At 54.7% G+C, this 11,349-nt stretch overlaps 1 protein-coding gene across 1 annotated transcript in view; it reads right to left on the bottom strand.

Annotated features, from left to right (window-relative positions):
• Slc6a12 (solute carrier family 6 (neurotransmitter transporter), member 12) overlaps positions 1–7,627 on the bottom strand; it is a 16,390-nt gene extending 8,763 nt beyond the window's left edge. Inside the window, 5 exon segments of the mRNA XM_013023659.1 lie at positions 972–1,108; positions 2,081–2,162; positions 2,594–2,734; positions 4,183–4,317; positions 7,414–7,627. Of these exon segments, the coding sequence (XP_012879113.1) occupies positions 972–1,108; positions 2,081–2,162; positions 2,594–2,734; positions 4,183–4,317; positions 7,414–7,627 (709 nt within the window).
• Between the last annotated feature and the right edge of the window lie 3,722 nt (positions 7,628–11,349).

The following is an 11,349-nucleotide window of genomic DNA, read 5'->3' on the forward strand; positions in this document are numbered from 1 at the left end:
CTTCCAGGTCTGGAGTTCAAGCCCCAAGGTTGACAAGCGCGCACACACACACACACACACACACACACACACACACACACACACACACTGCAGTCTGGTGTCCCTCCATCCTTTACCCTGGCTGCCATCTCCCCTCCCATGGGGGGGGGTGTAGGGAGGGTGCGGGATGGGCAGGGAGATTTCCGTGATACTTTCCCAAGGTGAAGGTTGAGGAAGGGTGTCAGTCCGCCCATGGGGAACCTCAGAGTCACAGGGGTCCTGTGTCCCAACCCAGGACCGCCCTGTGCGTCATTACCCCCACATCTCGCTTGTACAACAAGCCAGGCAAAGGGCCTGACTGGCGGCCTGAGCCCCTGCCAGGCCTGGCTGGTGAAAGCTCGCGGCGTCCTTGGTCTCTGGGTGGGAAGCAATAATAACCCCTCCCCCCCCTCCCCCTGAACTCACGCCACAGCGGAGCTCAGTCTCGCCCCGTCTAGCCAGGCAGTTCTGCTTGGAGCTCTGTGTACTGAGACTCCCGTTCAGGTGGAATCATGTACAATAAGCAGTTGTGAGTGTGGCTCCTGAGTACCGTACACACAGCACAATACACACACACACACACACACACACACACACACACACACACACGCAGTGACAGACTCTTGAGAGGAATGAGTAAGCAGAGCCACCAAGGTCCCCAGGGACGAGCAGATCTAACTGGCCACCCACTGGCCGCCTAGACACAGATTAGCTCCGGCTGCGAGATTTTGATGCTTTTTGATTGAGTATTATTTATGTAAACGGGCCTTTTGAAGTCTACCAAAAAAGAAAACCTCTCCTTATCCCGGGCCAAAACTGCCAAGCCGTCCTGCCACCGCCCTGCACCCCACCAGGGGGGACCCCAGGACTTCCTTTCATCTCTTGGGAGGAGGGACCCCTTGGAGTGCCCATGCGCAGGGCGGGCTGCGGCCGGCCGGGGCTGCTGGCGAGGCTCACCTTGCCCGTGGACTTGATCCCCTTCCAGATACAGAAGTAGCAGATGATCCAGGCGAGCAGGAGACACAGCGCCAGCTCCCAGCGCAGGGCCCCCAGCTCGTGGAGGCCGGAGGTGATGCCCAGGACGCGTCTCCTGGTGGGTTGGGAAGAACAAACACCCGGGTGAATGGTCGAAGGGACAAACGGCCACTGTCCCCCCAGTGTGTTCAGAGCTGACCCCATCCCGTGCCTCCCTCCCCCCCGCCTCCCGCTCCTCCCTCCCGGGGGAGGCCAGCCCCCCCTGCGCCCCCACCTGTGGTGTCAGGGACCCTGGCTGGGGGTGGGAGGGACCCCATCACCGTAATCCCACGGGCATCTGTGTCTAACTGTTGTACAGAGAGATAAAGAGAGAGGGTGAGGGCGTGTGAGGTTTGTCAGGAGTGGTGGAGAGTGGATATTCATTTACGTGGTGGGTACGTGTTCGGGTGTATGTACAGGTGCGTGTATGTTTATATATGCACAGGGGGACATAAAGATGACATAAAGCAAGTGGGTGTGAGCAGCGCCCACGCTGGCCAGCCAGGCAGATGCGGGTGAGGACGTAGGTGAGCGAGCTGGGGTTGGTGCAGCCAGTGGGGCACAGGCAGGCTGGGGAGAAGCAAGAGGGACACACACGCGGGCAGGCGGGGGGTAGAGGGGTGCACGATGGTGGGAGGATTTGCTGGCACACATCCGTAGTGTGAACACTCCCCTGGCTGGTGGGGACAGGGTTTGGAAGATCCCCAGGCTGTCAGCACCCCGAGGTATGTGTGTGTCCAGGGATGGGGGTCCTGGACCTCGGGGGAACGCAGGACCTGACCGTGCAGGAGGACAGTGAATGGGGGAATGTAAGCAGGCCTGGGTGGAAAATCCAGGTCTGGGTGTGGGCTTGGAGTGTCGGTGGGCAAGCATGGGTGTGTGTGTGGGGGGGGCAGACTCCCTTGTCTCTCAGTGGTGTGGGTGAAGGCTAGACAGCGTGCCCAGAGTCTCAAACATGCACCCCCGGGACATCCCGACCACGCACAGCTCAGACGCGCAGGTTTCCCCTGTGTGGGGGGGGGCAGGGGGCCTGGAAGGTGGCACCTACTCCCAGAATTCTATGACGGGCGAGGTGAAGTTCTCGGAGTGCGTGACGGCTGCGGAGTGGTTCAGGAAGTTCACGCAGAGCTCTGCGGGCACAGGCAGGGGAGGGGTCAGGGACGGAGGAGATGAGGAGCTCCTCAAACCCGAAGCCTCCCCCCAGCGCCTTGCCTTCCACCATGGCTAGGCCCCAGAGCTTTCTTTGGGGGCGCCATCTCCGAGAGCGCCAGGGCTGGGTGTAGAAGGGCCCCTGGTTCCAGGCAGCCCCCACGGCCGGCTCCCTCCAGTGCTGCCCCTCTGATTCCTCTCTCCCTCCCACACCCCCCCACACCAGTGCGATATCCCCACCCCCCCCCTCCTCGCCCTTTTGCCCCCCTAGGCTGTCTCCACCTCTTTGGCACATAGTAGATGCCTAGGAACTATTACACGGGAGGAGGCGGAGAGAGCCTGCCACGGCCACTGCGGCAGCCATCACCATGGTGACCGGGGTGGGGGTGGGGGCTGGCGCACGGGGGTCTACCTGTGTTCCAGGCATTGGAGCAGCTGGTCCAGGGCAGCTGGGAGGTGAAGGAGCTGAACAGATAGAAGAGGGCCCAGGCGAGGATGATGATGTAGTAAATGTTCAGGTAAGACTCGATGACCACAGACGCCAGGCCGATGCCTTCCGGAACAGGGGTGGGGGAGAAACACACAGCGCAAGAGGGTGATGTTAACGCAAGCAGGGACGGCATGGAAGCCGCCAGCCGTGGGCTCAGGACAAGGACCACGGGGGTTCTGTCACTGACATGAAACCATTCATGGATTCCCGTTCCTTCCCATTCCCTTCCTTCTCCTCTCTCCTCTGCCGTCTCTACTTGGTTTGTTGTTGAGACAGAATCTCACGATGGAGCCCCAAATAGCCTCAAGCTCACAATCCTCCTGCTCTGGCCTCCTAAGTGCTGGGATTACAGATGTGCACCACTGTGCACAGCTCCACTGCTAGGCTCTCTGGCAGCCAGCCTCAGGGCCTGTCCCTCCCTGCCCCTTCTGGCCTCTTTGTACTGAGTTCTAGAGACCAGAGGCCACACCCTCGTTGGACAGGGGTCCGTCCCCTGGCCCAAGGGATCCCTCTCGACTGAGTTTTCTGGTTGTCTGTCTGCAGCATCAGGGTTGGCACTGGGGGAGGCTCAGCGCACACTCAGCCCTACAGACCCACAGAGGAGGCTCAGAGACCCCGTCCAAGACCTGCGCCAAATCTGCTCTTTGTGATTTTGGTAACTTGGTTTCCATGCTGTGGGTCCTCATCCCCAAGCTGTGTAAGCTTCGGGCCCCACGAAGCTTGTCTGTCCAGTTAGCCCAGGCTGAGCAGTGGATGGAGTGTGAGGTGGGGGGCAAGGGTTAAGGAAGCGGGCGGATGCTACACAGGAGGGGAGGGAAGACAGGCAGATGCTACACAGGAAGGGGAGGGATGACGGGCAGATGCTACACAGGAAGGGGAGGGATGACGGGCAGATGCTACACAGGAAGGGGAGGGAAGACGGGCAGATGCTACACAGGAAGGGGAGGGATGATGAGCAGATGTTGCTCAGGAAGGGGAGGGATGATGAGCAGATGTTGCACAGGAAGGGGAGGGATGATGGGCAGATGTTGCTCAGGAAGGGGAGGGATGATGGGCAGATGTTGCACAGGAAGGGGAGGTATGATGGGCAGATGTTGTACAGGAAGGGGAGGGATGATGGGCAGATGTTGTACAGGAAGGGGAGGGATGATGGGCAGATGTTGCACAGGAAGGGGAGGGATGATGGGCAGATGTTGTACAGGAAGGGGAGGGATGATGGGCAGATGTTGTACAGGAAGGGGAGGGATGATGAGCAGATGTTGCACAGGAAGGGGAGGGATGATGGGCAGATGTTGCACAGGAAGGGGAGGGATGATGGGCAGATGTTGCACAGGAAGGGGAGGGATGATGGGCAGATGTTGTACAGGAAGGGGAGGTATGATGGGCAGATGTTGTACAGGAAGGGGAGGGATGATGGGCAGATGTTGCACAGGAAGGGGAGGGATGACGGGCAGATGTTGCACAGGAAGGGGAGGGAGGACGATGGGCAAATGCTGCTCAGGAAGACTCACCCTGGAAGAGGGGGCAGATCTTCCTCCAGGCTGTGACGCTCCCTTGGCTGGTGTGCTGGCCCAGGGACACCTCCAGGAAGAACACGGGGATGCCGCAGCTGAAGAAGAAGATGAAGTAGGGGACGAAGAAGGCGCCTGTGGAGGAGAGAGAAGGGGCATGAGGGCTGCGCCCCACGCTGCGCCTGGGCCTGCCCTTCAGAGCCTCTGCCTCAAGGCCCAGAGGGGCCTCGTCCTGCCTGTGGGCCACCAGGGGATAGGGCTTTGGCTTTCCCACTGAACTCAGGGCCTAGGTGCTGTCTCTGAGCCATTTTTGCTCAAGGCCAGCACTCTACCATTTTGAGGCACAGCTCCACCTCCAGTTTTTAAGATTAAGAGTATCACGGGGGACTTTGCTGCCTGGGTTGGCTTCAAACCAGGCTCCTCAGATCCTCCCAAGTAGCTAGGATTAACAGGCGTGAGCTGCCAGCGCCCGGCTCTGATTTTTTTTCCTCACAAATCTTGTTTGTGTATTATTTTTGGAACAAGACATATGTTCTGCATGATCTGATATGCTTATTAAGCTATCAGGTTTGACACATTTGGGAGAAAAATAAACAAACAAGAACACCTCAGACAGACACTGTTTCCCGCTAATAGTTCTCAGCATTCCCCTCTGCTGGGTTCCAATCTGCCTGGATCAGAACCCCGGATGGCAGGCAGGCAGCCCTGGGCCCCTGCACTCAGGTTGGGATGCACAAAGCGCCCGGGCCTCACTGCCAAAGAATACTTGGCAGTTGTCGGGTGCTCATTGCGTGTCTGGTCAACAGAAAAGTGCTCACGAAACAACCTGCCACTGCATAGGACCTGCGTGACCGCCGCCATTTTAGAGACAAGATAACAGAGGCCAAAACTGATGCAAAAATCCAAGGCACAAACAAACACACAGTCCATCCTCCAACCCAGGTTGGCTGGCTGATCCTAAGAGTGTCTCTTCCTCTCCCTTCCCTCCCCCCTCCCTCTCTCTCCCTTCCTCTCAGGGCCCCCTGTGTGTGCCAGGCTACCCCTCCACCGCCGAGCCAGGCCCCACAGCCTTCCTTCTAGATTTCTGGGTTTTGCTTTGTGTTCAGACAGGGTCTCTCTATCCTGAGGCTCTGCCTGGCCCATAGTTCGTGGGCAGCCCCAGAACAGCCATGGGGAGATGTCTACAGACATAATGGCTTCAAGCTAGGAGTTGACTGGAAATCTCCCCCTCACATCCTCTTCTCTCTCTAAATTAGGCCTTTTTCTTCTCCTCTCTCCTCCCTCTTCCCTGCAGGGCTTTTCCACCCTACGCTCAACGGTTAGCACCTGTTCTCTTTAAGGGGGAACCATTTCTTCAGGATGATCCGTTTTGTAGTTTCCTTTTTTGTAGCTGGACCAATAATTGTACTATGGTTTTCTACTTTATACTTTTTTTGGGGGGGGTGTTTCTAGGGTGTGAACTTGGGGCCTCCTGCTTGCTGGACAGGTGTTCTAGCTTGAGCCACACCTCCAACCCTTTTTGCTTTAGCTATTTTCCAAAGAGGGTCTCATGGTATTTTTCCTGGGCTAGCCTGGACTGCAGTCCTCCTATTTATGCAAGCATAATCCCAAGCAGTTGGAATTACAGGTGTGAACCACTGCACTGACTTTTTCTACTTTTTTTTGAAAGACTTTTCTCTACTGAAAATTTCCCTACATAAATTAATAAAAACTGCATTTAACTATGATCAGAGCATATCATTGGTTTGAGATAAACCTTATTATTACCATGTATAACTCTTGCCTAAAGCAAAAAAAAATTATATTTGTATTAGTCTGTGACATTGTGTACCTGTATAAATCCATTTCTAGGTTGTCTGTAATAAAGAAACTAATCTCTTCCCCTCTCCTCCCTTTTTGGGCTAGTCCAGGGGATTGAATTCAGGGCCTTTTTGCTCAAGGCTGGAGCTACACCTCCACTTCTGTTTTTTTGGTGGCCAATTGGAGGTAGAAGTCTCACCAATTTTTCTGCCTAGGCTGGCTTTGAACTGCAATCCTCAGATCTTAGCCTCCTGAGTAACTAGGATTATCCCCTTCCTGGACCCAAGATTGGGATCCAGATCTCACTAAAAATGAGGGATCAGGGTACAGGGGTGGCAGCCTGTTTTTCCCTAGTAGTTGGCCTACTGTGACTGGGGGAAGACTGATCTAGAATCACCGTGTTCAAGACCCTCCAAGAAAAACAGCACAGGACCTGATGATCTCCTCCTAGCAACCAGAAATCATTTCTAGATTGTTTGTAAGGCCTAGCACAATGGAAAGGCTGTAGAAATAGGTGTTATGCCCCACAAGAAAAAAAAAAAAGCAGATGGGTGGTTAGTGGCTCACACCTGTCATCCCAGCTACTTAGGAGGCTGAGATTTGAGGACCATAGTTCAAATCCAGCCCGGCAGGGAAGTCTGAAAGACTCTTATCTCTCATGAACCACCAGAAAACCATAATTGGCTCTGTAGGTCAAAGTGGTAGAGACTAGCCTTGAGCAAAAAAGAGCTCAGGAATAGTGTCCAGGCCCAGAGTTCAATCCCCATGAATGACCACAAAAAAAAAAAAAAAGAAAAGCTTTTACATTTCCAGGTCAGATTCCACTTTTAAAAACATGTATTTTTTTGCCAGGCACTGGTGGCTCACGCCTGTCATCCTAGCTACTCAGGAAGCTGAGATCTGAGGATCACAATTCAAAGCCAGCCCAGGCAGGAAAGTCTGTAAGACTCTTTTATCTCCAATAAACTACTCAGAAAAAGCCAGAAGTGGTGCTGTGGCTCAAGTGGTAGAGTGCTAGCCTTGAGTACGGAGGGGGATAGGGACAGTGCCCAGGCTTGGAGTTCAAGCCCCAGGACCGGCATAAATAAATAAATACTATATATATATATATATATATATGGTATTTATATGTATATGGTAGGGATTCTCCTAAACAATGTGTGTGTGTGTGTGTGTGTGTGTGTGTGTGTGTGTGTGTGTGTGTATTGTTTAGGAGAATCCCTAAATTTGAGTGTTTCTTCCCCCCCCCCCGGAATATTTCTGGAATTTATAATACACACTTCTCCAGGAAGAATACATGGAATTCTTTCAAGAGGTAAGAATGAATGTGTGAGCTGACACAAGGGCTGCTAGGTTAAAGCCCACCAGCTCCCCCTCAGGCCAGAACGAGGGGTCTGGGCAGACCCTGCCCGCGATGCCAGGTGAACTCACCACCTCCATTCTTGTAGCAGAGGTAAGGAAACCTCCAGACGTTGCCTAGGCCGATGATCTCCCCAGCCACGGACAGCACGAACTCCATCTTGTTGGTCCATTGGCCCCGGTCCTTCGCCCGGTCCTCGCTTTCTTGTTCCGTGGTCTCTCCTTCCTCAGGGACCCAGGAGATCACAGGAACCCCAGCCTCGTGGACTGCCACTTTCCTCTCCATCTCCACCGAGTGGCTGGGGCAGGGTGGGAGGAGAGAGGCCAAGGCTGGGGGAGAAGGAAGGAGCCGTGAACTCTGGTGCGTATGTGCGTCAGCCCATTCTGCCCTCTGCCCAGTCTTTGCTGTTCGCATATTGCTGCTTTTTTCTGGTGGTGGTACTGGTGTTTGAACTCGGGGCCTTATGCTTTGCTAGGCCGGTGCTCTACCACCTACCTGCACCATGCCCCCCCACCCCCCGCCCTGCCCCACAACCTGCTATATTGTTTTCCTTCCCAAACTCTGCCTGGCATTTCCACCTAAAGTTCCACTCTGCTCCAAGGAGCCACGAGACCCCGCTTCCCATCCAGGAAGCACCTCTGACCTGGCCAGGTTTGCAGCTCAAGTGACTTGCTTGCTCAAGACCAATAAGGAAGAGCTGGGACCTAAACCCAAGCCTGGGTTCTGTAGCTCAAGTGCCTTTTTGATCTATATGGGCAGCCACCATCTCACCAGCCCCTCCGCCCAGATGGTCTGTGTTCTCCAAGTGACACCAGCCCAGCTGCTGGCCTCCAGGTCAGAGGGGATCATAGGCTGTGTGTGTGTGTGGGGGGGGGTTGGGGTCAAAGGGCAGGGGTAGCCGAGTGGGTGCCTGGAGCTCCAGGCCAGGCACGCTGTGATGGATCCTTCTCGCTTGGAGTCCACCAGGGCTGGGCGTTCAAGCGATCGGAAGGCAAGCAGAAGGTGGGGCCTCTGAACAAGGCTGGGGGGAACCTTGGGCAGCACCAGCAGTAAGTGCCAGCCGCCTGAGGAAGCCATTCCTTCCTTGTCCCCCCTCCCCACTGTATCTCCGACACGAGCTGTGCAGGAAGGGGACGCGGCTTGTGCCAGAAAGGTCACAGAGCACCCTCACCTGGTAGGAGGTGACCCAAGAGGGTCAGATGATGGGGATGGGTCCCCCCCCAGAGGAGTCCTACCAGGACCTACCCATCCTGGGCAGGCAGGCCACCCCCTCTTCTCCCTACTCCCCACCCGCCCCGGGAGACAAAGCTCCCCGGCCCCCCTCCGCTCTCAGCGCTATTTCTGTCCCTCTCATGGGTCTGTCAAATGCCAGGCTGTGTGCAGAATCTTGATCTGACTCACAAGGGCCTGAGGCCCTGCTGCCTTTCCCCCTAGGGAAGTGCCAGGTGGAGATGCCCCGCTGTGGGGGGGAAGGCGCCCCCCCCTCACCTCCAAGAGGCACCAGGAGAATGAAGTGAGCCTGAGCCGTCTCGCAAGGCTCCATGCTTCTCTAAGGCTCTAAGGAAACACAGGGGAGTCTTTTTTTTTTTTTTTTATTAAGGAAGAATCTGTGTTTATTTGTTGGTCCTTTTAACCCAGGCAACAGCCCAAGCCCAAGTCAGTTAGAAAGGCGTGGGCAGGAGCGATTGGAGGTTATGGAAATTTTTGAAGGTGACTCGGAGGGTGCGGGCAGGGGAAAGTGTGGCGGGGTAAAATTCTGGTGTTGGAACCCACACAGAGGCATGGATGGAAAGCTCAGCCCGGGACGGAGAACAAGGAAAGAGCCACTAGGCTGCAAGTCCAAGACCTGGAGCTCAAGGGAAGAGGGAGGGGAGGGAGTAAGACAGCAAACCCATGGGGGTGGGGGGTCTTTGCGGGCCAGGCCCCAGAGCTCATGCTCCTGTGGCCAGTTCTGACTGGGGACCATCCCCCTGAGGAATGACTCCCGAATTGTCATCAAGCAAATAAAGGCATAAATGAATGAACTCGGACACACAGATCCAAGAACACCAAAAAGCCTGAGCCCAACGCAGGCCTACTCATCACAACAATAACCACAAAGGGTTAACGGCTGAGAAACACTGAGTGCTGACACTGGACGAACCTCAGTGGGCCTCTTCCAACCACATCCCTAATCCCCACCACAGCCTCTCAAGCCCCTTATCATCGTGACTAGCAGAGGCTAAAGCGGGGAGGCTCAGGAGGTGGCATAGAATAGCTGCTCAGTAAGACAGACTCCTGAGGAGCTGCTGAATATACTTACTAAGATGAAGAGTGGCAAAGCTGGGTCTTGCTGTGTGACCTTGGGGGAGTCACACCTCTTCTCTGAGCTTTAAGTCTCCCTGGAAGACAGAACGGCCCCTTGCTCAAGTAGGATAATGGAAGGGGGGGTGGATAATGATGAGAATGGTAAAAGACAAGAAGAGATTGTCTTTGTTTGCCAAGACATGGGGTAACAGGGTCAGAGTAAGCCCCGAACATCAGGATTGCCAAGGAAAAGCAGTAATGAAGGAATGAATGAAGCGAGAGCCAGAGGAGAGCCAGACAGGGGAGCAAGTCACAGAATCCCGTGTGGGCGCAGGATCTGGGGATGCATTAATACGGGCAGAGAGAGGGGAGACAGAGAAGAGTTGATGCGTAGACCCGGACGTAACTTTTTTATGTTATAAAAAACATTCTTCTTTACCAGACTTACGTAACTGTAACCCCTCTGTTCATCACCTTTATCATAACAATTTAAACATGTTTACCAGAAAAGAAGATTATTGGGAAGAACAAAAACTTATGGGTAAGAAGGAAAGCTGGAATGAGGGAAGCTGGCTCAGAGCCAAGATAAGTCAAGGGGAAAGAGGCTAAAAATTGCAGCAAGAGGGACTTAAGACAGACCTGGGAAGGAAATGTCAGGAGGGGATATAGACACACAGAAGAGCAACACAAAGATCTCCATGTTAGGTTCTTTTCAAAAGTAAAAAGGGGGTGCTGGGAAGGTGGCTCAGTGGTACAGTGCTTGCCTCGCATGCATGAGGCCCTGGGTTTGATTCCTCAGCACCACATAAGCAGAAAAAGCCAGAAGTGGCTGTGGTTTAAGTAGTAGAACGCTAGCCTTGAGCTGAAGAGCTGAGGGACAGCGCCCAGGACCAGAGTTCAGGCCCCATGACCGACAATAAATAAATAAATATAAATGCACTTAGCAAACTTTCACACACACACACACACACACACACACACACACACACAAGCTAAAAGGGCCAGCAGGCACTGGTGGCTCACACCTATCATCCTAGCTACTCAGGAGGCTAAGATGCGGGGGTCCTGGTTTAAGCCAGCCTGGGCAGGAAAGTCTGTGAGACTTTTATCTCCAGTGAACCACCAGAGACCTAGAAGTAGAGCTCAAGTGATAGAGGGCCAGCCTTGAGAGGAGGAAAAAAAAAAAAAAGCTAAAGAGCCCAGGCCCTGAGTTCAAGCTTCAGGACACACACACACACACACACACCTAAAAGGGCTACCACATATGGTAGCTTACACCTGTAATCTCAGCACTCAGAGGTTTGGTGTTCCCTATGTAGGCAGAACTACATAATAAGATCCTGTCTCAAAACAACAACAACAAATCAAGAAGAAAGGGAGGGAGGGAGAGGGAAGGAGGGAAGGAAGGGTGGAGGGATGTGTAGCTCCATCACAGCGTGCCCTCCCACCTCTGGCCAGCTTGCTAAGAACCACATAATGACGGAGCCCCACAGCGGAGAGGAGGCTTGGACAGCTCTCTGTTCTCAGGCCCCACCCCAGGAGCTGATGGTGGTCCCCCCCCCCGCCCCGCCCTCCTGCTGTCCCCCGGCTTGGCCAAGCTGGGCTGGGGGGGATGGGGAGGGCGATGGGGCCTCACCATCCTCCAGGAGCAAACTGGAGTGCACTGAGTATTCAGTGTTCGGGAGACGGCAAGGTGGAGGGAGCCCCCCCCCCAGGGGACT

This window comes from Dipodomys ordii, unplaced genomic scaffold (genome assembly GCF_000151885.1).
Source record: "Dipodomys ordii isolate 6190 unplaced genomic scaffold, Dord_2.0 Scaffold69, whole genome shotgun sequence".
Taxonomy (NCBI): Eukaryota; Metazoa; Chordata; class Mammalia; order Rodentia; family Heteromyidae; genus Dipodomys; species Dipodomys ordii.